Genomic DNA, 26504 nt, shown 5'->3' on the forward strand with positions numbered 1-26504 from the left:
TGGGCTGCAATCTTGATGATAAGCTTACCATGCGGCACTTTATCAAACTCCTTTTGAAAGTCCATATACACACAACTGCATTGCCCTCATCTACCCTTTCTGTTACCTCATCAAAAAACTCTATCAGGTTAGTTAAACACAATTTGCCTTTAACAAATCCATGCTGGCTTTCCCTAATCAATCCACACTTGTCCAAGTGACTATTAACTTTGTTTGGATTATTGTTTCTAAAAGTTTCCCCACCATCAAGGTTAAATTGACTAGCCTGTATTTGCTGGGTTTATCCATACGTCCTTTTTTGAACAAGGGTGTAACATTTGCAATTCTCCAGTCCTCTGGCACCACCCCTGTATCTAAGGATGTTTGGAAGATTATGGCCAGTACCTCCGCAATTTCCACCCTTCCCTCAGCAACCTGGAATGCATCCCATTAAGTACAGCTAGCCTTTCTCGTACCTCTATCAATTTTTAGCCCATCCAGTATCTCAACTACATCTTCCTTTACTGAGACTTTGGCAACATCTTTTTCCTTGGTAAAGACCAATGCAAAGTACTCATTTAGTCCCTAGGCTTTCCCCTGGGCCTCCATAAGTAGATCTCCTTTATGGTCCCTAATCGGCCCCACCCCTCCACTTGCTACCCGTTTACTGTTTACATGCCTGTAGAAGACTTTTGGATTCCCTCTTATGTTGGCCGCCAGTCTATTCTCATAGTCTCTCTTTGCCCCTCTTATTTCCTTTTTCACTTCCCCTCTGAACTTTCAATATTCTGCCTGATTCTCACTTGTGTTATCAACCTGACATCTGTCATATGCCCCTTTTTTCCGATTCATCTTACTCACTATCTCTTGTTATCCAGGGAGCTGTGGCTTTAGTTGCCCTACCTTTTCCCCCTCGTGGGAATGTGCCTAGACTGTACCCGAACCATCTCCTTAAAGGCCACCCACTGTTCAATTGCAGTTTTGCCTGCTAATCTTTGATTCCAATTTACCCGGGCCAGATCCGTTCTCATCCCAAGGAAGTTGGCCCTCCTCCAACTGAGTATTTTTACTTAAAAGTGGTCCATGTCCTTTTCCACAGCTATTCTAAACCTTATGATACTAAGATCGCCACTGACATTTGTTCTTCTTGGCCCGCCTCGTTCCCTAGAACCAAGTCCAGTCATGCCTCCTTCCTCGTTGGGCCGGAAACGTACTGGTCAAGAAAATTATCCTGAACACATTTCAAAAATTCCTCCCCCTCTTTGCCCCTTATTATTATTGTTATCCCAGTCTATATTAGGATAGTTGAAGTCCCCAGTTATCACTACTCTATAGCTTTTGCACCTCACTATAATTTCTCTGCAAATTTGCTCCTCTGTATCCTTCCCACTGGTTGGTGGCCTATCGAATATACCCAGTGGTGTAATGGCACCTTTTTTATTTCTTAATTCTAACCAAATAGATTCTGTCTTTGACCCCTCCAGGACATCCTTTCTTTCCAGTACTGCAATATTTTCCTTAATCAATACTGCCAACCTCCACCCCCTTCCTTTCTTTCCTTCCCGATCTTTCTTGAACACCTTGTATCCAGGAATATTTAGTACCTAATCCTGCCCTTTTTTGAGCCAGGTCTCCGTTATTGCCACAACATCGTATTCCCATGTGGCTATTTGCGCCTGCAGCTCACCAACCTTGTTTACCACGCTTCGTGCGTTTACACACATGCACTTCAAACCAGTCCCAGACTTTCTTGTACTCTCTCTGTGTGATCCCACCTAGTACTATTACTTGCTCTAGTGATATCTTTCTCTCCCAATTCTTTGTGCCCCTTATTTCTCCTTTCCCACGCTACATCCTGGTGCCCATCTCCCTGCCAAATTAGTTTAACTTCCCCGCGCCCCCCCCCCCCCCCCTCCCCGGTACGAGCGAACATCCCCGCGAGGACATTGGTCTCAGCTCCGTTGAGGTGCAACCTGTCTGGCCAGTACAGGTCTCCCCTTCTCCAGGACTCTAAAGCCCTGCTTCCTGCACCATCTCTTCAGCCACGCATTCATCTGCTCTAATCTCCTATTTCTATACTCACTAGTGCGTGGCACTGGGAGTAATCTGGAGATTACTACCTTTTTGAGGCCCTGCTTCTTAATCTCTTTCCCAACTCCTTCAAAATCTGCCTGCAGGACCTCATCCTGCTTTCTGCCTATGTTGTTGGTACAGATATGGATTATGACCTCTGGCTGTTCACCCTCCCCCCATCCCCCCAGAATGTTCTGCAGCCGCTCAGTGATATCCTTAACCCTGGCACGAGAGGCAAGTTACCACCCTGGAATCGCGTCTGCAGCCACAGAAATGCCTGTTTACTCCCCTAACAATAGAATCCCCCATCACTATTGCTCTCCTTACCTTTGTCCTCTTTCTCCTCCCCCCCCCCCCCCCCCCCCCCCAAGTGCAGCTGGGCCACCCATGGTGCTGTGATCTTCGCTCTGGCTGCACTCCACAGAGGAACCCTCTCCCTCACCAGTATTCAGAACTAAATACTGGTTAGAGAGCGAGATGCGCTCAGGGGACTCCTGCACTACCTGCCTGGTCCTCCATGTCTGTTTGGCAGTCACCCAGTCCCTTTCTGCCTGCACTCTCTCAAGCTGCGGGGTGAACACCCCCTGAAACATGCTATCCGCGTCGCGTTCAGCCTCGTAGATACACTGCAGTGATGCCAACTGCTGCTTAAGCTACGAAATCCGGAGCTCGAGCTTCTACAGCTGACGACACTTCCTGCACCTGTGTTATGTTTAAGAAAATGCAATTGTGGAAGCTTTTTTATTTTTGATGGGTTCTGATGCCATTTTAAAAAAAAAAAGCATTCAACAATTTGGAAAATACAGTGTGGGTCTTAGGAGCAATAAAAATATCTTCAAAGAAATGACAGAAATATTGACTTTGGGTCCTGCTGTACCTAAAATTTTGGGTGTAAATTTACTGCCATACAGAGCAGGCATACATTGAGGGAACTTGCATTCTCTGGACTTGGAGCTATGTTAATGAGCCAAGTGGGGTTTCAGCGGCCATTGCTCGGGAATGTCTCAAATGATTGAGAAAATTCGTACGTAGCGATGTTTTGACATAAAACCTCAATAAATCAGTTACATGCAAATTTCTTTGGAGAAAACAGCACCACTCGGCTCTTATGTCTTAATTATGCCGAAACGTTCCGGGAAATTCTGGGCCGTATATTGAAGAGACTGCAGAGAGAAGCAACAAAAGTGATCCCAAGTGTGAAGGGGGTCGATCATTTGTGAAGCTCAAGCTTGACAGTCTGTAGAGAAGAATTTTCTGTCTAAGCTCACTCATAAAGCATAGCCGCGTGGGTGAGGTGTTGACGTGCTATTAGCAGTGTGAATCATTTCAAGAATAAGAGTAAAATGGAGGTGGCAGAAATGAGAAGCCTCTCTACCTTTTTAGTTATCAGCTGATTTTCTAATGTTCCCTTGTTATAATGCAAAGCCATGATCAAGCACTCGAAAGGAGTAAAATGTAATTTTCCAGTTTGCATTTTTCTTGTGTTCTACATAGCTGAAACTGACCATTTTTATAGAAAGCCTTCATGCAACTGTTGTTACAGTGCTACATCTCAAGGATACAAATGTTACTTTTTTTTAGACCTTTGCTGCAGAGGCCATGCTGATCATGGCCACTATTTTACACCTTGGAAAATCATCACTCCCAAAGAAACCAATCACAGATGATGATGTGGACCGGATCTCGCTGTGCCTTAAGGTCCTGTCAGAGTGCTCCCCATTGATGAGCAATATTTTTAACAAAGAATGCAGGAAATCCCTCTCTCAAATGTTATCAGCCAAACTGGAAGAGGAGAAGCTTTCTCAGAAGGTAATATTTCTGTGAAAATCAAGTATATATTTCATAGTAGTTGTACTAGCTGTTGGGGAATTATAACATTTCTGCTGCTAAACATCCTGTGAATATAGTTGTAATCGAGGAATGTTCAAAGCTAATGTTTCAAATAACTGTAGTAAAACCATAATGTGGCAATAGCAAGTGTATTTGCCAGAAAACAATTCTGATTTTAAAAACCCAAATATGAAAAACAGCTAATCATCAAATTACAATTCTCCACTTGATGTATGACAGTGCTGAGTTCTATTAAGGGAATTCATTGAAATAAGACCTGTAGGTCAATGGTAAAAATTACATTTAGTCCTTGAAAAATGCAAGAACGAGCACTGTCAAGCCCATTTTCCTCTTGATCCGAACAGGGAGTGTCTGCTTTAGAATTTATGTTTGATGCTGTGTGACTAAGCATTAAACTCTGCAACATCCAGTAGAATCATCAGATATGTTAATAAATAGCTTTACCCTAAACTTACTGAACAAATAGCAGCACTATGCTTTGAAGATGCTATTGGCAGACAATCCTTCAACTTTTTGACTGAAAGATTTTCACCAGAAAAGTAATTTTTCCTCAAGTAGTATTTCCATCACTGCACACTAAAGGATGGGCTTTTTTGAGGGACTGGACGTTACCAAAGCACTATCAGAATAAATGGGCAATTTTATCGCCATGGTAAAAATACATAGAATTTTATCGAAGTTGGTATAGATTATGTTGGCAGATCAGGTTGTGAGTATGTGCGTAGCTACCAGACTGAAACCTGTAGCTGCAATTTAGGTAAGAGCCGTGTTCCTGGCTGGCAAATTTTAAATGTGTTGAGAGCATGTGTGATGATGCCTGCACTGTCAAAACATTTGAAACAATTCTGCAGAAGTTTAATGACTGCCATGGGGTTGAAGGGATCCCTTAACGCATTTCTGAAGCTTTATTTGAAACCGCACCAAGCGGTGTGAGGCTATCTCCTCCACAGAAGTGTTGTGCTTCCTTCTGAAGTCAGGTTAGGACTTGATTCGACAGTTTCTTTGCAATGATGTTCAAGTTGCAATATAAGCACATGCTAATGCAATAGGTTGCTCAACAGTTGACTTATGGCCTGCCCAAGGCTTGTGCATATCTAATATAATTTCCTTGGTATGTTTTGAACCTTCCTTTCATATGAGCAGACTTAACCTACAACTATTTATCCTTTTAAAATTATGTAGGTATTATTGAGATCCAATTTATATGTATGTGAGGAACTCTTTCTTTTTCTGTCCTTAAGATACCAATGCCCTTCCACAGGAAAGTGCAACTTCAAGTCCAAGGGAAATTGAGCCATGTGTTTGGTCAACACGTGGCTCAATTTTCAAACAGCAAGTACTCTGGTAATTTTTCCCCCTCCCTTCTGTTGTGGTTGAGAATGAGCAGCCTCAGCCCATCTGCTGCTGAAACCCTCACCCATGCTTTTGTTACCTCCAGACTCGACTAGTCCAATGCTCCCCTTGCCGGCCTCTCATCTTCCACCCTCTGTAAATTTCAGTTCATCCAAAGCTCTGCTGCCCCTATCCTGACTCGCACCAAGCCCCATTTACCCATCACCCCTGCCTTTGCTGACCTCCATTGGATCCCAGTCCAGCAACGCCTCAAATTTAAAATTCTCATCCTTGAGTTCAAATCCTTCCATGGCTTCACCCTCCCTATCTCTCTAACCTTCTCCAGCCCTACAACCCCCTGAGATCGCTGTGTTCTTCCAATTCTGGCCTCTTGTGCATCCCTGATTTCCTTCGCCCCTCCATTGGTGGCCGTGCCTTGAGCTGTACAGGCCCTAAGCTCTGGAATTCCCTTCCTAAATCTCTGCCTCTCTACCTCTCCTCCTTTTTAAGATGCTCCTTAAAACCTACCTCTTCGACCAAGCTTTTGGTCACCTGTCATAATATTTGTTTGTGGCTTGGTGTTAAATTTTGTCTGAAAATGCTCCTGTGAAGCGCCTTAGGATGTTTCGCTATGTTAAAGGCGCTACATAAATGCAAGTTGTTATTTTGAACACGTACTTTCTTGTAGTTGTTGCAACATGTTGGGTAATGTACAATAGGTGTGCTTTTTGAATAGTATTGGAAAGGATTTCCTCTCCATCCCCCACCCTTTCTGGTTCCATTGCGTTCCATATGACCTGGTGAAATATGGCTCCCCACCCACAGTGGAAACCTGAGTATATCAGGTTTGAGTAATATTAGAATTCTGATTCTCAGAATGAGTCCAGTTCACGAGGATAGCTATTTTGGGAGTTTTGATGTGTGCTGACAGTTAACTTTTTGAACAGAGAAATAAGAAATTTGATATTCACCTCGCTACTATAAAATGACTCTTTGTTTAAATGTATTTTGAGTATTTTCCACTTAAAATTTTTTCTTTGTGCCATTTAGAAAGAATCTGAAAAGAGAAATGTAATGGTGCAGGCAGACGATCCCATTTCCTTCATGCAGCTGATGGCCAAGAATGAGATGTCCTCTAAGGAAGATCAGTTTCAGCTCAGCTTATTGGCTGCAATGGGTAACACGCAACGAAAAGAAGCTTCTGATCCTTTGGCATCCAAGCTCAGCAAGGTACTGTGAAAATGTCTGACCTCTCTATTGTTAAGCAAAAACCTTGTGTAAACATTATTACAGCCTATGCATAGTGCCAGGTCTTCCCTGGGCTGAGAAATATTTTGTGCAAATGCAGCAAGGAGAAGTCTGTGCGTAAACAGTTAGTTCGTACCCAACCCTCTGGTTTTGCTAATGGTGATATTTTTTTTTGTCATTACGAGCGTTTTCATTAGAATTTTTTTTCTGACTTTTTTTTAATATCCGAATCTGGAACAAATTTGTACTTAAGTTGCCTCTGCTAGCCTAATGATGTTGTACTTGTGTACTGCATCATGGATTTTGTGTGGTTGTGCACCTATGATTATCTACATAATGACTTTTGATCTTGGCTGGACCATTGCAGTTTCTCACAAGGAAGGAGGAAGCTCTAGCTTCTTTGCCGAGTAATATTGTGCAGTTGACCAAAAGAAGGGCAGCTATTTTTATTTTGTTGGGGCGAAAGGGCTAAAATTTGTTACGGAATTGAATAATTAACAGAAATAGTTTGATTTGATGTGCATGACCAGACTGCCTTTTCATATTTTTCCTTTTTGATAGTAAACATTGATTATACAGTCAAATCCACAAGTTGGGAATTTCTGCTGCATTTAGTAATTGGGCATCAGTTTCCGAAACGCCGTAGTGACAAACGACATCCTGTGTGACCGTGACGACAGTAAACTATCCCTCTTCACCCTTCTCGACCTGTCTGCAGCCTTTGACATGGTTGACCACACCATCCTCCTCTAACGCCTCTCCTCCGTCCTCCAGCTGGGTGGGACTGCGCTCACCTGGTTCCGTTCTTATTTATCTAGTCGTAGCCAGAGATTCACCTGCAATGGCTTCTCTTCCCGCTCCCGTGCCGTTACCTCGAGTCCCCCAAGGATCTATCCTTGGCCCCCTCCTATTTCTCATCTACATGCTCGCCCTCGGCGACATCATCCGAAAACACAACGTCCGATTCCACATGTGCGCTGATGACACCCGGCTCTACCCCACAACCACCTCCCTTAACCCCTCCACTGAATCTCTCATTTGTCACACTGCTTGTCTGACATCCAGTACTGCATGAGCAAAAATTTCCTCCAACTAAATATTGGGAAGACTGCAGCCTTTGTCTTTGGTCCCCGCCACAAACACCGTTCCCCAGCCACCGACTCCATCCCTCTCCTTGGCTGCTGTTTGAGGCTGAACCAGGCCGTTTGCAACCTTGGCGTCCTATTTGACCCTGAGATGAGCTTCCGATCATGTATCTGCTCCATCACCAAGTCCACCTACTTCCACCTCTGTAACATCACCCATCTCTGTCCCGCCTCAGCTCATCTGCTGCTGAAGCCCTCATCCATGCCTTTGTTACCTCTAGACTTGACTATTCTACTGCTTCCCAGGCCGGCCTCCCATCTGCCACCCTCTGTAAACTTGAGCTCATCCATAACCCCTGTGCTCGCTGACCAACAGTGGCTCCCAGTCCGGGAACGCCTCGATTTTTAAAATTCTTATCCTTGTTTTCAAATCCCTCCCTGGCCTCGCCCCTCCCTATCTCTGTAACCTCCTCCAGCCCTACAACCCTCCAAGATCTCTGCGCACCTCCAATTCTTGCCTCTTGCGCATCCCCGATTTTAATCGCTCCACTGTTGGCGGCTGTGCCTTCAGCTGCCTAGGCCCTAAGCTGTGGAACGTCTTCCCTAAACCTCTCTGCCTCTCTTTCCTCCTTTTAAGACGCTCCTTAAAACCGACCTCTTCTACCAAGCTTTTCGTCGTCTGTCCTAATACCTCCTTATGTGGCTCGATGTCAAATTTTGTTTGATAATCACTCCTGTGCAGTGCCTTGGGACATTTTACTACGTTAAAGGTGCTATATAAATGCAAGTTGTTGCTGTTAGTCGGATACATATTGGGACTTAACAACAGCTTTCTCATAGTAAGATGGTTTATACATGACTGAGATGTGCAGTATTTGCAAATTAGATAAACGAGGAGCAGATATTTACCAAATATAAGATTATTCATGGTGCAGCTAATCCAGCTTTATTCAAGTCTGATTATAACCTTTTGTTTTGATCCTGACTTAATGCACATAACCAGATTCCACCATGCATTTTTTTTTTACTGATGACTGTCTATCCTAAGGGAATACTGGGTTAATTATTTTCTTTTCTTTTGCAGGTCACGCAACTGACTGGCTTCTCTGATCCAGTGTATGCAGAAGCCTATGTACATGTTAATCAATATGATATTGTACTTGATGTACTTGTGGTCAATCAAACCAGTGACACGCTTCAGAACTGCACTCTGGAATTAGCTACGTTGGGTAGGTTTAGGCAGTTAAGTCCAAGATGCTGTTTTTTTGGGAGGGAGGGCGCGAATTGTGAAGCACCCTATTCAAACCCGTTTTCCCACCCCTCATGGCTCAGTGGGTATATGCACTAAATGTGGTACAGGTCAGGAAGGTCTGGAGTTCAGATTGCAGTGTTCAGTTACACTCATTGGTGTGTGGGGGAGGGATTGTCAACCTCAACCAGGTTGCTTTTGTAGCAGAGTGAATGTCAGCTGGAAATGGCATGTTTTCTGCATTACCAAAGAGGCCAAGGGACTGCATTGACAGTGTTGTAGCTGGAGTATGTCATCTCTTTGAGGAGAAAATGAAACACAAGTTTCGAAGAGGGAGAAAAATCACGAAACAATGTTTGTAATTTGAATATTTGGGTAAAAGAAAGAACAAAAGATCTTGAATTTATGCCTTTCATGTCGTTCGGATGTCCTAAAGTGCTTTACTTTTGAAGTGCAGTCACTATTATCTAAGCTAACGTGGGGATAATTTGTACACAGCAAAGTCCCACAAACACAAATGAATGAGTGACTAGGTAACCTATTTTTGGTAGTGTTGGTTGAAGTAGGAATGTTGGCTCGGGCACCAGAAGAACTCCCTGCTCTTCTTCGAATCGTGCCATGGGATCTCTTACGTACATCTAATAAAATAAAGCCTCACCTGCTATTAACGTCCCACCTGAAAGAATGCAGCTCCAACAATGGAAAACTCCCTCAGTCCTTCAATGAAATGTCAGCCTAGATTGTGTTCAAGTCTAAGTGGGCTTTAAACTAACTATCTTCTGACTCAAAGGCGAGAGTGTTCCCACTTGAGCCAATGTGGACAACTTTTACATTCTAACTGTTTCTGCCCCCATTTATCGCTATGTAAAGTCACACTTTAATAAAGGAAAGGGACCAGCAGGCTTTAAATGTGAGTAATGTTTGGCTTTGCTCAATAGGTGATCTCAAACTGGTGGAGAAACCTTCACCTCTGACTCTTGCTCCTCATGATTTTGCTAACATTAAGGCCAATGTGAAAGTAGCTTCAACAGAAAATGGCATCATTTTTGGTAATATCGGTGAGTAGCAAGTTTTATGGTTAATCAAAAACAATTGTGTGTGTTAATGCCTGAAGAAAAATGTCAGAGAAATGCAATTCTTGCAATGGTGACTTCATGCTTTTTAAAGGAAGATTGGGTGAATTTTGCTGAACCAGCAACATAGCTTTTCTTTTAGCCATTGAAAAGATTAGAGTGATTCAAAGCTTCAGCTAATGCTTTTTAATATTCTTTGTCATGGGAAGTTGAATTTTGAACATAGTTTTTAATTTCAACACATGAAATGACTTTTTCCTATGGAAGAATTGAACTATTTAACTGACAGTCCTGTCTCATGTATCTGTGCTTCCAGTGTACGATATATCTGGGGCAGCCAGTGACCGAAACTGCGTGGTACTTAGTGACATTCACATCGATATCATGGACTATATTCAGCCTGCCTTGTGCACTGATGCAGAGTTTCGTCAGATGTGGGCAGAGTTTGAATGGGAGAACAAGGTAGGGAAACAATTTACTAAAATAATGCTTTTCTTTCTTGGATTAAAGTGAGTTTCATTCGATTATTGATTGGATTATCCTAACTTGTTTATTTTTTCTGTTTAAGGTTACAGTTAACACGAACATTACTGATCTGAATGAATACTTGCAGCACATTCTTAAATCTACCAACATGAAGTGTTTGACTCCAGAGAAGGTGAGTACTACTTTGATATTGAAGTTGTAACAGTAGGTAGTCACTGGATGAAATCAGTGCCATTGCAGAAGCAAGAGTAGGATCCTTAGCTGAATTTCTCCTTCCTTACTCCAACCTGGCTGAGATCAGCTAACTTTGCACAGACTGGGTATCAAACCTGGGATCTTTCTGGTCTATTAGGCTCAACAACTCATTGTGAGGAAGCAAGTTGATGTGCTTTTCGTTTGTTGAGGTGGACTTCTGTTCTTTAGCCACAAGATGGCACTAGATTGGCTTTAAATCAATCTACATTCAGTGTCTGTGACAATGTGTTTCTGATGAAGTGTAGAGTCCCTTTGACCAATCAATAACAGCAGCAACAACTTACATTTATATGGCATATTTAATGTAGAAAAACATCCCAAGGCGGTTCAGAGGTGTAATCAGACAAAAATGGGCGCCAAGCTAAAGAAGGAGTTATTGGAAGGGGTGACTAAAAGCTTCGTCTAATAAGTGGGTTTTAAGGAGTGCCTTTAAAGGAGGAGAGGGGAGCAGAGAGGCAGACAAGTTTAGGGAGGGAATTTTAGAGCATAGGGCCTATGCGGCTGAAGGCACAGTCGCCGATGGTGGAGCGAGGTAGGGGTGTGGTGGAGGGTGCGATTCACAGATGGCCAGAATCAGAGTAAGGGAGAGCTTTGGCGGGCTTCTAGGGCTGAAGGAGGTTAGAGATGGGGTGGGATGAGTCCATGAAGGGATTTAAACACGAGAATGGGAATTCTAAATTCGAGGCATTGGGTCACAAATGTGTCAAGTAGTGTAGTGCTCCTTTTGAGCAATCAGATTTCAGAACATGAGACCACTCTCTTTTTAACCATTCACCAAATTACATTGTGATAAATGCTGCACCAACAAATCAGCTGTTTCTGCCTGTGGGTTTTCCCTGAAGTGAGCGCTGAATGGCACTGAAACTTTCTGTTGAAATTTGACAGACCCCTTTCAAACCAGTGTATTGTGACTCACCATGAATGCAATGTCCCAGGAGATCTATTAGCTTTCATCAAGTTTTTTCATTTTGTGCATTTTTACCATTAACTAATGAGGATCTGTTAAATATTTTTTCACCCATCCAAAGATTGGCAACTTGTCGAACCATTCAATTTCCCAAATCTTCCATTTTTTGCAAATCTCTTTTAATCTGCATGTGAAGACTCCTCGAAAGTACATCAAAAACATTTTAAAATTTCCGTAATCCAAAAAGTAGGGAAGTACTTCAAAAATTTGGTATATTTCATGAGTAAGTATGGTAAAGCTGTTTGCTGAGTTTTTTTTGTAGCATTGAATTATTCACCAGTATTAATTTTTAAAAAAAATAAAAACTGTCCAGGAAATTAAAAAAATTTGAATTCAAAATGGAGTGCCTCAAATTTTGATTCACTATTAAGAGTCATGCAAATTTGGCTTTTTAATGGAGAAGATTTATTCCGGAATTCAGTATTGGGACCACTTCGGTTTTTATATCTGAATTGGATTCAGAAACTTGATGCAAAGTGGTCCAATTTGCAGATACCAAACTTGACGGGGAAGTGGATTCAGAGGAGGCAGCTCAGAAATTATAGAATGCGTTGGATAAAATATCTAAGTGGGCACAAGAATGGCAGATGAAAGTGAATGCAAACAGGTATAAAGTACTGCATTCGGGAAGGAAAAATAAGCAACACACATACTTCACAAATGGTGTTAAAGGTCTCTGAGGACAAAGCCAAAGTCTTAATAAACTCGATGCTCAACATGTCCAACTAATACATAGCAGGAATCAACAAAGTCAATAAATGTTGAACTGTGTAGCCAGAACAGTAGACCACAAGTTGGAGGAAGTCGGAACTGAACTTCATAGTGCTCTGGTCACACTGGGCCTTGAATACTGCATCAAGTTTGGTTACTGTGAGACAAGGGTGACATTCAAGCTGTAGAGGCAGTGCAGAGAAGAGCAGTGAGGCTGATACCTAGTGTCAAAGGGCTGAGCTATCAATAAAGACTGAAGAGACTTGGACTAGTGAATCTCCCATGGTGTTGCTCATGGTAAGTCAGAGCATGTGCTGTTTCATAAGGACAGGAACATTGTGCACTGTGAAACATAATGTATTATTCTGCTGAAGCTTCGGTGTGTAAATCTTTTAAGACTACATGATATAATTACCCTGTGTTCTTTAAATTCAGGATCAGTTACAGTTCAGGTATCAAGTGTGTTACAGGAGGTTGTATTGGACAAGATGTGACATTTGGAGTATTGATCTACTGTTTTTAATACATTACTAGTTGATCTCCCTTGGCGTTGCACATGGGAAGTCAAGCCCAAATGCAATATTCAGTTCAAGCAGGGTCTGGGGATGGGGGTGGGTATAACTGGACTGTGAGGGAGGGTGGGAAGGAGGGAAAGATGGTGGATGGGCTAAGGAAAAGGAGGGAAAGGTGGGTGGATGGACCAGAGTGGAGGGGGTGAGAGGAGGGAACTGTGAGTAGGATAGGAAGAAGTCCTTTCGTGCAAAGGATAATATGTTGTGCAGTTACATGAGTTTGTTTATAATTTTCTACACAGTAGGGGAAATGTGGTCGGGCTGTCAACCAGTGAGGTGCCACAAAGATCCTCGCTCGGGGCCATCTCTGAGAGATTGAATGGCGAGACCGAGACAGTATATTAAAAACTTGCTGTTAATTCTTAGAAGGACAGAAGCTTTCCTGGGTGTTGGGGTTAAGGAGCCAATTCTAGGGAGGTGGGTGGAACAGGGAACCAAGGGGTACAGCGATATAAAGAGACTGGATCATTGGAACCGTGAAGTAGTTTTTTTATTTGAGCCTGATTATGCATTGCCACCCAGTGGAATTGTTAAAGAGTTGCACGCTAACACAGATGCTGAGTTTAAGAGCGAGAATGTAGTTATAGTGCTGGAGTTTGAGCCACTGTTACATGATCGGTCTTTTGCATTTATATTGGTAAATCGTAGTGCAACCTACAGGCAGAACAGGAAACAGAGAGTAGGGGTTAAAGATAGTTACTCAAACTGGCGGCAGGAGGGAAGTGGTGTTCTGCAGGGATCAGTGCTGGGACCACTGTTGTTCACCACCATTTACATAAATGATTTGGACTCGCGAATCGGAAGTACATGATCAAAATTGGGGAGTACAGTTAATACTGAAGAAGTCTGACAAAATACAAGATGTTAACAAACATGCAGAATGGGCATGTAAATGGCAAATGAATTTCAATCCAGATAAATGTGAGGTGATGCATTTTAGTAGACCACCTACTCCTTGGAAAATAAGAGTCTAAATAGGGTCGAGGTGCAAAGGGATCTAGGGGTACAGATTCACAAACTTTTAAAAGTAGCGACGGAGGTTAACAAAGCCATAAAAAATGCAAACCAAGCACTGGGGTTCATTTCTAGAGGAATAGAATTCAAAACCAGAGAAGTTATGTTAAACTTGTGCAGAACCTTGGTTAGCCCACACTTGGAGTACTGTGCACAGTTCTGGTCCCCATATTATAAAAAATAAATAGAAGCACTGGAGAAAGTGCAAAAAAGATTTACAAGGATGATACCAGAACTGAGAGGATATAACTCTCAGAAAAGACTGAACAGGCTGAGGCTCTTTTATCTGGAGAAGACTGAGAAGCGACTTGATTGAGGGCTTTAAAATTATGAAGGAGTTCGATAGGGTGGATGTAGAGAAGATGGTTCAACTTGTGGAGGAACCCAAAACTAGGGACCATAAATATCAGATAGTCACTAATAAATCCAAAAAGGAATAGAGGTGAAACTTCTTTGCTGAGAATATGGAACTTGCTATCACAAGGAGTGGTTGAGGCGAGTAGCATAGATGCATTTAAGGGGAGGCTAGATAAGTACAAGAGGGAGAAAGGAATAGAATGATAGGGTGAGATGAAGTAAGGTGGGAGGAGGCTCATGTGGAGTATTAAAAGCCCACATGGACCTGTTGGGCCGAATGGCCTTTTTCTGGGTTGTAAATTCGATGTAAAAACTCCAGGTAAAAAGCAATGACTCAGTCAAATTCCGATTTTAATAATGGCATTGCAGGATTTTTACTAGTGTTTTGGAGCCTGAATTCCATGACTCACCATTTTTCTGTGAAAACCAAGATTCATACATGATCCTTTAGTTTTATGTTCAATTTCTATCTTTTTTAGAAAAAACTTAGGATATGCAAAGATGATAAGCAAACTCGTAGATTGGGGATGGGTATGTAGAGTTTAGCAGTAGTGGCAGGGGAGTTGTTGGATTGAAGAGTTTATGGATATTACTCTGCTTTGGATAACAGGGATGGTAGCACTAGGGAAGTGGGGGTGGGGTGACAGGGACTGGCAGCATGATGGGGATGGTTATCCAGAATCTCACAGAACTGGGAGATGGGGTCCTGGGGTCTGGAAGCAATGTGATGGGTGTCAGGGTATGGTAGCATTGAGCCCAGGAGAATGTGGCCGGGCCGATTCCTGGCCTGAAACTTTGTTCAGGCTTTGATTTCATGAGTAGCACCTGATGACCATGTCACCGGCAGGATTGGGTTGTGGTTGTGGGTTGAAAAGAGGATAAGCCAGGAATGGGTCAAGTAGCTTGGCAGGTAAATATGGGCTGGGAACGTGCTTGGGAGCCTGTCGCAACACCTATCCCTCCCTCTCACCCTTGTAGTAGGAGGGACCTGGATACGACAGCAGACTCGCATTGGTGCAAAACAAAAATTTGTATGGAGCAAGAGCACATAGCGAGAGGGATCTGGCCAGCTGCCGCCTCTTTTACAACTTTAAAAATTAGAAATGTACAAACACAGTAAAACCACCTCAAAGAACATAAAACTGAAGGAGGGTGGAGCTGTTCAGAACAGCACTGCTCAGCTCGGTGATACAAATTGGCAGCTGGGAGTCCCAGTGAGCCATATTAGGAGAACGAACCAATCAGAAGTAAGTATAGCAAATAGTAATTTAAGTGTGACAGGAAGTGTTATATATTGTGCATTCTATAAATGTAAGACTTCTAAATTATTATAGATAGTTCAACTCTGGGACAAATTTGAGTCAAGGAACCCCTTAGTTAAAAAATAAGTTAGAAATATTGTTTACATTTGGTTTGTAAAGCAGTGCATTAATCTTGGGTGACATAGATGCTATTTCTCTGCCTTTGTGTTTGAGGCCATCCCATTCCTGTAAAGGTATAATCTGTGATCAGTGGGTAGCCTTGATGATCTAATGGAGATATTTGGGGCACTTCTTCATACAGAAACCCTCAAACTTCAAATTTTCACTGAAAAATAGTACAGATCTGAAATGCATTTTTTTTTAAGGATTCCTCGACTTCTTGAAATACGATCATCTTGAGGGAGCTTAACTGTTAACAAATTCACTTTTTTGACTGGGGTGCAATCTCAATCTTTTTCTGTTTTTTATTAAATTATAGTAACTTATTTGCCATCAATTTGTTTGTTGCCCATTTTCTTGTACATTTGGTATGACCACAGCATCAAATTTGTGCTTCAAACAGTTCCTTTGGTAAGGGAGTTTCTCTGTATTAGTTTGTTTTAGGAAGGACTGTTAATGGCAACTAACTAAACCGATCAGAAAACAGATGGCTAAGATTTTGTGCAACTTGATGTGAAAATTTCTTGTATTTCAGGCTCTTTCTGGTTATTGTGGTTTTATGGCTGCCAACCTCTATGCTCGGTCCATATTTGGAGAAGATGCACTTGCAAATGTTAGCATAGAGAAACCAGTTCACCTTGGACCAGATGCTTCTGTGACTGGTCACATACGCATTCGGGCAAAGAGTCAGGTAAGCAGTGAAATAGACAAACCTTAATGAATTTGGAAAAGTTATCTGTAACTTATTTTTGTCGTACATTGCTTGTTCATGTAAACGTAGAATCTTAAGCTGCATTTAGAATTAAAATGAAGCTTTGAACACTCCTGCACTTAGTGCATGTATGTCACCTTCCCTTTACTATGTCTCTCTGTTATCTTACAGGGAATGGCTCTCAGTTTGGGTGACAAGATCAACCTGTCCCAGAAGAAAGCAAAAGCATAGCGGCTTTTTCAAACACCCTTATTGGCTTAAAGTAATGTTAGTTGAATCCAGCAATATCCTGTTTACCTATAGGCAAAAGATCATAGATGTTGAGTATGTTGAAGAGAGCTTGTGATTTTGTTAAGCTTTCCATGAAATCAAGCTTCTATATACATTTCAAAAGACTAGAATTCTTTCCTTTTGTCTCCTTTATGTTTTGCTCCAGATGTCCCTTGTTTTACACTAAAGTTTATCAATTATAATAAAGATACAAAATTCTGCAATTGTGCTGTGTTCATCTGGTCATGTGTATTGGGATTCTGTGATAAGTTTGCATATGCAGATAAATTTGAATAGAAATGCAAATAAATGTGATTCTCGGTTTTGAGCAGAGGGATATGGTTACCAAAATAGTTGTCCATATTACCTCTGGTAACTCATCGCATTTTCCTATCCGACAAAGAGATGGGAAAATGCTATTTTATCAGTAAGGTACTATCGCCATTGGATGTGCATCTCAATGTAGAATTGTGTCTTTCACTTAGTCACTTTCCGCACCGCTGGAGGAACAGTTCTATGATTCAGTTTGTTTTAGCTTGAAATCTTGAAATCTCAGTCTTAATGTAGCTATTTCTCAAATATGTACAATACTAAACCTCCAATTTTTTCCCCCTCAAAAGGCAAATTTGAGTTTAATTGATTTTTTTTCAATTAATGGTTCATGGAATATAGCTTTCCATTATGGCAATACAATGTATAGTAAATAGTAGGTAAACAGATGCCATAAATCATCATATGACAGTATTTGTGATGTGATACAGGCAAATTTGAGTCCAAACCTGCTGTCAGTGATCTTTGTCCAACATTTGGCTGCCTCACTTGTGCAACTGAAAATGGAACTTAACTGTCAATTTAATGTGACTTGACAAAATTCTATTGCATAATTTAGGAAGGGAGTTAACAATTTTAATCCAGTCTCAGGGTTCAGCCGTCTTCAAATTGCTTGACTGGATTAGCTTCATAATTGCCTCTCATTTGCCATGTGTGCCCCTTCCGAGCTTGTCTGCTAACTTTGCACTTGTACAAAATGTTCTTCGATTGAAAGTCTGATGTGTTCAGATTTGTACCACAGCATACTTACTGAAATATAAATGTATTAGATTCCACTGAAGTATGAGCTCCAGGCAATTAATAGCCCTTCTGAGACTGCTATTGCTGAAAGAAAATTGTATTTTCAATGAACACTGGATTTTTATTTGGTACATTAATATTGACTTTTAGCATTTGTTAACTTGAATGTTTTTGGACAATAATAATTGCAACATTGTTCGTAAAATGATTTTGTTTATGCCAGAGTTAAATTCTAAAACCTTAATGCTCTATTATGAGTTTTCATACTATATTTGAATGAGTTTTAAAGACCCCAGGAACTGGCAAGCAACCTCTGAAAATTCACGGAAACTAATAATTTTAATTTTCATAAACTATGTGCACGATACAGAGAAATGGATTGGGGGTCATAAGATTGTGATTTGTTTCTATTATCCAGTATGAGAGATAATGTTGGTCGACCATTCAGAACCACCATGGAGTTAATTTGCAGTCTTGTAGTTTATTCCCAGGTGTCCACTATTCTGCATATATTATCCTTTGCTAATCACATTTCTTACTGGATTTTCAAATTAGGATAGTTTTTAAAATTTATTTTTGCAGGGTAAGTCCAACCATAACTGAATGCTAACACTACACTGTATAAAGATAATACAGTAGTTACAAAGGTCAAGAAAACACAACCAAGATGGCCAAGTAATCTCTCATTCTAATGAACATCTAAGAATATCTGTGAACTGCAGTTGAAGTGGTTGAGGAGCATAAGCTCCCTTAGTATCTGGTAACCAGTCAGCAATGTTTGCTGTCACAATCCTTACAATGTTTCCTAAGAAGCGTGGTAACTGAAGCAGGCATAGCAAAGCATGTCACAAAAACAAACTCGAGGATCCCACAATCAAAACACCAGCCATTGTAAGCTATAATACGTTGGTTCTTTGATAATCCAGTGTGCATGTAATAAACCAACCTTCTGGGTCATTTTGAGCAGCCTAAAGTCATGGTTCACGTTGGAACCAAAGACATAGGGAAGAGTAGGATGAAGGTATTGCAAAGTGAACTTGAGGAGGTAGGTGTTAAATTTAAAAAGCAGGATCTCACAGGTAATAATCTCGCGATTATTTCCAGTTACAAATGTGAGGCCAGTTAAGGAAAAGCAGTTTAGACATATCGGATGGCGTAGAAGGGAGATTTTCAGATTTCCAGGCTGTTGGGACAAGTTCTGTGCTGCAGGAAGCTCGACAGGCTGGAAGGGCTTCACTTCCAACCAATACCAGTGTCTTCAGAGAGGGTCAGTGGAGAGGTCAACAGCAACTTGCATTTATATAGGGCCTTTAATGTGATAAAACGTCCCAAGGCGCTTCACAGGAGCGATAATCAATGAAATTTGACACTGAGCCACATGAGATATCAGGACAGGTGACCAAAAACTTGGTCAAAGAGGTAGATTTTAAGGAGAGAGAGGTGGAGAGGTTTGGGGAGGGAATTCCAGAGCTTAGGACCTCGGCAGCTGAAGGCACGGTTGCCAATGGTGGCGTCGGGAAAAATTCAAGCTCCCAAAGCTGAAGAGTGCCAAATCTTAGAGTATCTGGGGGAGGGATTATGTATATGGAAGCACAAAGCAATTTATGCTCATGAGGAGGGGATTTGGAATAATGTACCAGGGTAAATAGGAGAGAGGTTAAAGAGAAGGACTGAAGGTAAGAAGAGAAAAAGGAGAATGACACTCGAGCGTAAAAGAGCAAAGTTACAGGGTTACCCGACAAAGCATTAGAAAGCTGAGGAATTAAAGACACTAATTAGCAGTGACTGACATGATTTTGTAGTCTTGATGTAAACTGGAACTAAATTTCCAGATATAAAAATTTTCAGGAGATACTCAGTAGAAGGAAATGCATGACCATGTCCTTGTTAATTAAGGAGATGATTGCAGCCAAAGAAAAGTAAGTTTTTATGTGTGGCAAACACAATATGGATTGAGTTAGATAAGAGTTCCATTACCATATTGGGATTATGTTACACATCATTAAATAGTGGGAAAGAAATGGAGTATGAGCTTTGTATGCTCAATGGAGATGTTTGCCAGAACAAGAAAAACTTACATTGATATAGTGCCATTAACAGTAAAATGTTCCAAGGTGCTTTGCAGGATTGTTAGCAAACAAAATTTGACACTGAGTAAGGAGATATTAGGACAGGTGACCAAAAGCTTGGTCAAAGAGAGGTTTTAAGGAGTTTCTTAAAGGAGAGAGATGGAGAGCTTTAGGGAGGGAATTCCAGAACTTGGGGCTTAGGCAGCTGAAGGAACGGCCAACAATGGTGGGGTGATGAAAATTGGGGATTGAGCAAGAGACCAGAATTGGAGGAGTGCAGAAATCTCAAAGGTTGTCGGGCTGGGGGAGATGAGAGATAGGAACGGGTGAGGCCGTGGAGGGAATAGAATCCAAGGATGAGAATTTTAAATCCAAGGTGTTGCCGGACCAGGAGCCAATGTAGGTCAGTGAGCACAGGGGTGATGGGTGAATGGGACTTAGTGCAAATTAGGATACGGCCAGCAGAGTTTTTGATGAGCTGAAGTTTAGAGGTGGAAGGTGAGAGACTGGCCTCGGGAGCATTTGAATTTATAGCAATCAGTTCGGGGTACAGCACCTCCGAAAGGATGTATTGGCCTTGGAGGGGGTGCAGCGCAGATTTAACAGAATGGTACCGGCGGCTAAAGGGGTTAAGTTATGAGGAAAGGTTGTATCGACAAGACTTGTTGTTCCTTGAGTATTTAAGATTAAGGGGTGATCTAATTGAGGTGTTTAAGATGATTAAAGGATTTGATAGTGGAGATAGAAATTCTTTCATCTGGTGGGGAGACCAGAACAAGGGGGCATAACCTTAAAATTAGAGCAAGGCCGTTCAGGAGTGATGTCAGGAAGCACTTCTTCACACACAGGGTAGTGGAAATCTGGAATTCTCTCTCCCAAAAAGCTGTTGAGGCTTTGGGGGTCATTTGAAAATTTCAGAACGGCGATTGATGGATTTTTTTCAGGTAACGGTATTAAAGAATAGGGAACAAAGGTGGATAAAATGGAGTTGAGATACAAATCAGCCATCATCTAATTGAATGGTGGAACATGCTTGAGAGGTTGAATGGCCTTCTGTTCCTATGGAACAGTTGAGTCTGGAGGTAACAAAGGCATAGATGATCGTTTGAAGTAGTAACAAATGTAATAACGGGAGAGGTAGGCTGTGATAAGACAAAAGTTTGTGGTCGAGCTGTGGAGGGGTTTTTGGAATGTATCCAGGAGTTTCCTTAAATGGTATATTGTTCATCAAGGAAGTATGCAGGGTAATGAAGGAGGACAAGGAAGCAACCAGCAGTAGGACTTGAGGAAAAAGTGACAGTGGCAAATTGTATTTTGCTTGTGTTGCCAGAGTTGATTTTATTTAACATATTTCTGCAATGCTAGATGCAGCATTTTTTTCTCTAAGCCAGCAGCATGAAAATTCATTTGGGGTCACAATGGTGATTTGGAGTATTAGTTATACAGCGGTAGGATCATTTATGTACAATCTCCAACATTGCTTGCTATTGAGAAGATGGCTCCTGGCAACATTTGAGGGTCCAGGTATTGTTCAATTCCAGTTGCATAGCGGAGGAAGGATCTAACTTCAGCTTATGTGTAACATACGAACAATGATGGACAGGAAAAGACCCCTCTGGTCCATCCACCCTGTCGCACACAATTGTGATATCTTGTTCATCACAATATTTACACTCCACCCCACCCCAAACCATGTGATCTCCTGGGAGTGGTGGAAAAACCCAGGCCAATTTAGGGGGAAAAAATCTGGGAAATTACTTGGGTGATCAAAACTAATCCAGGAGATCACTGAAGCCCTTAATTAATTCCATGCAGTACTTACCTTTCGTATGCTTGCATGAGGCATTAGCGGTTTAGCAAATTACAACAAATTGACAGTATGCTGGTGTGCTTTTATGTGACCTGTGGGTTGAAAAGTCTCTGCCCAGTCCCCTATTTCCCACACAAACCAATTTTTGTTGTTGCTGGTAAGATGATTCACTATTTTGAGTGTGAAAATGTAGACATAACTCAATTGTGGAGGTCCTTATCACAATCGTTTCTTTTAAAATCTTTGTGCAATGTGTTCAGTAGCATTACCTATTCCATTGACTGATCATGTGCTGGAATTTCAAGCTTGTTCTCATCATATGTGCCAACATGTCAGTTAACCAAAATGAAAATTTGTTGCAACCTAGTTAGAATTTAAATTTTATTAATGTTTGATGAAAGTTGAATGCAAAGCTTTCCCAAAATGAGTTAGTTGGAAGGAGCTGCCAGAGCTGGCTCAAGGCACCTGCAGTCCTGTGGTCGCAGAGAGCTCTCAACTTAAAGGAAGCTCTGATGCCAAGCTGCACAAGTTGTCCACAACTCTGATACCCTGTCCTTTGCATATTTGTAAGGTTATCCAGTCCATCAAGCAATACAATAGTGATCCAGTTATGATACTGGACTAACATACAGTTAGCAAATTCAAATCCCATCATTGCAATGTGTGAAATTGTCTCTATCCAGTCTCATTCCTTCTTCAGCTATCCTTTTATTTCTAATGTGCTTGTAAAAGCCCCATCATCTAAATTTATTTTATCCATATGCCCTCAAGTTCTCCCATCCCTATCCATTTCAAATAATTGGAAACAATTTTACAACACCAAGTTATAGTCCAACAAATTTATTTTAAATTCCACAAGCTTTCGGAGGCTTCCTCCTTCGTCAGGTGAACGGTATGGAAATGACATTTTCGAATCCTTCGCATTTGAAAATCACACAACCGTTGCCAAGGCAATCACAGTGAGCAGACAGAAAGGTGTCACCTAAAAAGGCCACCGAATATACAAACCCCCAAAAAAAAGAGAGAGAAGGAAGACAGTCACTGACCCGTTATATTAAAAACAGATAACATTTGTTCGCTGGTGGGGTTACGTGTAGTGTGACATGAACCTAAGATCCCGGTTGAGGCCGTCCTCATGGGTGCGGAACTTGGCTATCAATTTCTGCTCGACGATTTTGCGTTGTGTGTCTCGAAGGCCGCCTTGGAGTACGCTTACCCGAAGGTTGGTGGCTGAATGTCCATGACTGCTGAAGTGTTCCCCGACAGGGAGAGAACCCTCCTGTTTGGCAATTGTTGCACGGTGTCCGTTCATCCGTTGTCGCAGCGTCTGCATGGTCTCGCCAATGTACCATGCTCTGGGGCATCCTTTCCTGCAACGTATGAGGTAGACAACGTTGGCTGAGTCACAGGAGTATGAACCGTCTTGGATATCCTTTCCACTGTGAGCCGGCAGTTTGTGGTGTCGATGGTAGCCATGATGTGGAGATGCCGGTGATGGACTGGGGTTGACAATTGTAAACAATTTTACAACACCAAGTTATAGTCCAACAAACTTATTTTAAATTCCACAAGCTTTCGGAGGCTTCCTCCTTCGTCAGGTGAACGGTATGGAAATGACATTTTCGAATCCTTCGCATTTGAAAATCACACAACAATGCCTGGTGATTACTGCCCGTTGCCAAGGCAATCACAGTGAGCAGACAGAAAGGTGTCACCGAAAAAGGCCACCGAATATACAAACCCCCAAAAAAAAGAGAGAGAGAGAGAAGGAAGACAGTCAATGACCCGTTGTATTAAAAACAGATAACATTTGTTCGCTGGTGGGGTTACGTGTAGTGTGACATGAACCCAAGATCCCGGTTGAGGCCGTCCTCATGGGTGCGGAACTTGGCTATCAATTTCTGCTCGACGATTTTGCGTTGTCGTGTGTCTTGAAGGCCGCCTTGGAGTACGCTTACCCGAAGGTCGGTGGCTGAATGTCCATGACTGCTGAAGTGTTCCCCGACAGGGAGAGAACCCTCCTGTTTGGCGATTGTTGCGCGGTGTCCGTTCATCCGTTGTCGCAGCGTCTGCATGGTCTCGCCAATGTACCATGCTCTGGGGCATCCTTTCTTGCAACGTATGAGGTAGACAACGTTGGCCGAGTCACAGGAGTATGAACCGTCTTGGCTATCCTTTCCACTGTGAGCCGGCAGTTTGTGGTGTCGATGGTAGCCATGATGTGGAGATGCCGGTGATGGACTGGGGTTGACTATTGTAAACAATTTTACAACACCAAGTTATAGTCCAACAAATTTATTTTAAATTCCACAAGCTTTCGGAGGCTTCCTCCTTCGTCAGGTGAACGGTATGGAAATGACATTTCCATACCGTTCAATGACATTTCAAATAACCAATTGAACTGGACAGATTCAAAACCTCAATTATGTCTCCTCTATTGATAGTAGCACCAACAGCTCCAGCCTATCCTGATAACTAAAAAGAATAATAATTTTATATTGTACTGTACCATCAATAAGGCCTTTACCTCCCCCTGGGGATAATCCCACTTTATTTTACCCTTCCTCTTCCCCCTTAACCCCACCTTCAACCTCTAGACTCTTCTGGCCCTGAGCTTCGCAGTCTTCAATCGGCCGTGGTTCAATTATCCCCACCTGAACTGAAGACTGCACTTGATCTTGATTTGCTTCTGCAATGCCAACTAGTTTTTATCTAACAGTTTTGAGAGTGACCTTCACACTCCAGCCATCACACACTGAAGTAGCAAAAATATGAAAGATAAAGAAAGGCACGCTTCTTGTTTTCGGATGTGGAGCTCCTGGCAATCTGCAAATCTCCCTCATCAAACAACAATTAAGTTCCAATTGACATCAGAACCAATTTATGCCACTTTCCTACAGGATGGAACTGTGCAGTTACCGTAAAAAGACAGGACAGGTTATCAGCTGAGCATTACAACTATGCTGAAGAACCCCACATGACCCACGAGCAACGCCTCAGGAGATGTGACAGATCCACAAATAAGGCATGCAGAACAGACAGCACAGAACGAGGCCATTCCTTGATATAAAGCAAAGAAAACAGTAGCATGTATTTTATGTGACATTTTTATGTACTTTGTGGTTAAAAACTGTTTTTTTTAAATGGCTATTGATCCATAACTGGAATAAGCAAGGTTGTCCTGATCCTAACCTTTCAGGGGTCTGTGGTTCTCAGAATTGGTTAGTTTGTTTACATTATGCTGCATCCGTTTTGCACAAAAAAAACCTTGCAGCCATTAAAATGTGGCTGTTAACAATTGGCTTTGCAGAAAAAAATGTTTTTTAATCTTTTTATGTTAATATATTAGATTTTCAGAATTGTTTTCATAGATACTGGTAATTGGCAAAGATGCCTACAATGCAGTCATTTAACTACATGAGACTGCTTAATGCTCTTAATGTACTTGTGAATAAGCAAGAATCTCCTATAAATACAAAACTGCCTTTACACATCAGGTGTGGTGAAAAGACTGCTACAGTGGTTACATTGTGGAAACCCAGACCCTTACAGAGTTTTACAGAACACTTAATTTCTATGCAGATGCAAATTTGACATGCTTCAGAGGTTTCAGCAAATTTCCTTTTGACAAATTAGGTCAGAGTGTAAAGTTACCACAGTGTATCAGTGTCAAGACCAAGGAGCAATTTTAGTAAGCAGTGCACTGAGTAAACTGAAATTAAGGTATTCTGAAATTAGTCATTAATTTGATATTCAAATTTGTGTTGTGATCGGGAAGCACGACTGAGGTCATGGAGGCAAAATGCCGTCATCGTGATCACCCTATCCAGGTTTTTTGGGCAGGTTATTCCATCTTCAGGTCAGCATGTATGCGAGATGGGAGGAGGGAAGGGGAGAGTTTTGGTGTGACATGTACACTAAGCTTTCTGAAGCAGGGTTCTGACCAATCAAATGGATAGGATTCCTATATATTGTGTGAGGTCATCCTGTGTTCTGTGTAAAAGACATGCCAATATTTTAGAGTAGTTTATTCCTTTGATGCTTAGAAAGATCTGCATGAGTGAGGTATTTGGTTTGACTATGTATCGCAATGTGTCATCAACATACAGGAATATTTTGTGTTCATTCCCTGCTGTCTGTGCTCTGTGGATACTTGGATTCACTTTAATGCATATCTCTTAAGGTTCTATGGTGAGGACAAACAGGAGGGGGAATAGTAGGTAATCCCTGTGACTGGACGACTCCAACGCTCTCCCTTTTGGCCCACCATCCTGCACCCAACATAAACTCCAACTGATTCAAAATTTTGCTGCACATATCCTGTCCCACAGCCATCCTTGCTGGTCTAGATTGGCTCCCTGTCCCCTATATACTCAATTCAAAATCTTATTCTTGTTTATAAATCCTTGTCTGGCTTTACCCAGCGTATCTCTGCAATCTCCTGCAGTTTTATATCCACTCACCTTAGAACCATAGAAAAGATACAGCACGGAAGGAGGTCATTCAGTCCATCGTGTCCACACTGGCTCAAAGAACAACCAGGTGCCCATTCTAATCCCACCTTCCAGCACCTGGTCCGTAGCCCTGCAGCTTACAGCACTTTAGGTGCAGGTCCAGGTACTTTTTAAAAGAGTTGAGGGTCCCTGCCTCGACCACCAATTCGGGCAGCGAATTCCATACACCCACCACCCTCTGGGTAAAAAAGTTTTTCCTCATGTCCCCTCTAATCCTTCTGCCAGTCAGCTTAAATCTATGTCCTCTAGTTCGTGAACTCTCCGCTAGGGGAAACAGGTACTTCCTGTCTATATAGGCTCTTCATCATTTTGTACATCTCAATCAAGTCTCCCCTCAGCCTCCTCTGCTCCAAGGAAAACAACCCCAGCCTATCCAATCTCTCCT

At 41.9% G+C, this 26504-nt stretch overlaps 1 protein-coding gene across 1 annotated transcript in view; it reads left to right on the forward strand.

Annotated features, from left to right (window-relative positions):
- copb1 (COPI coat complex subunit beta 1) overlaps positions 1-16879 on the forward strand; it is a 42874-nt gene extending 25995 nt beyond the window's left edge. The window contains exons 15-22 of the mRNA XM_067993913.1: positions 3634-3861; positions 6286-6465; positions 8653-8797; positions 9756-9875; positions 10207-10352; positions 10459-10548; positions 16209-16364; positions 16557-16879. Of these exons, the coding sequence (XP_067850014.1) occupies positions 3634-3861; positions 6286-6465; positions 8653-8797; positions 9756-9875; positions 10207-10352; positions 10459-10548; positions 16209-16364; positions 16557-16616 (1125 nt within the window). The 3' untranslated portion in view covers positions 16617-16879. The remainder of the gene's footprint in view (positions 1-3633; positions 3862-6285; positions 6466-8652; positions 8798-9755; positions 9876-10206; positions 10353-10458; positions 10549-16208; positions 16365-16556) is intronic.
- Positions 16880-26504: the final 9625 nt, after the last annotated feature.

Source organism: Heptranchias perlo, chromosome 12, assembly GCF_035084215.1.
Source record: "Heptranchias perlo isolate sHepPer1 chromosome 12, sHepPer1.hap1, whole genome shotgun sequence".
NCBI classification, from domain to species: Eukaryota; Metazoa; Chordata; class Chondrichthyes; order Hexanchiformes; family Hexanchidae; genus Heptranchias; species Heptranchias perlo.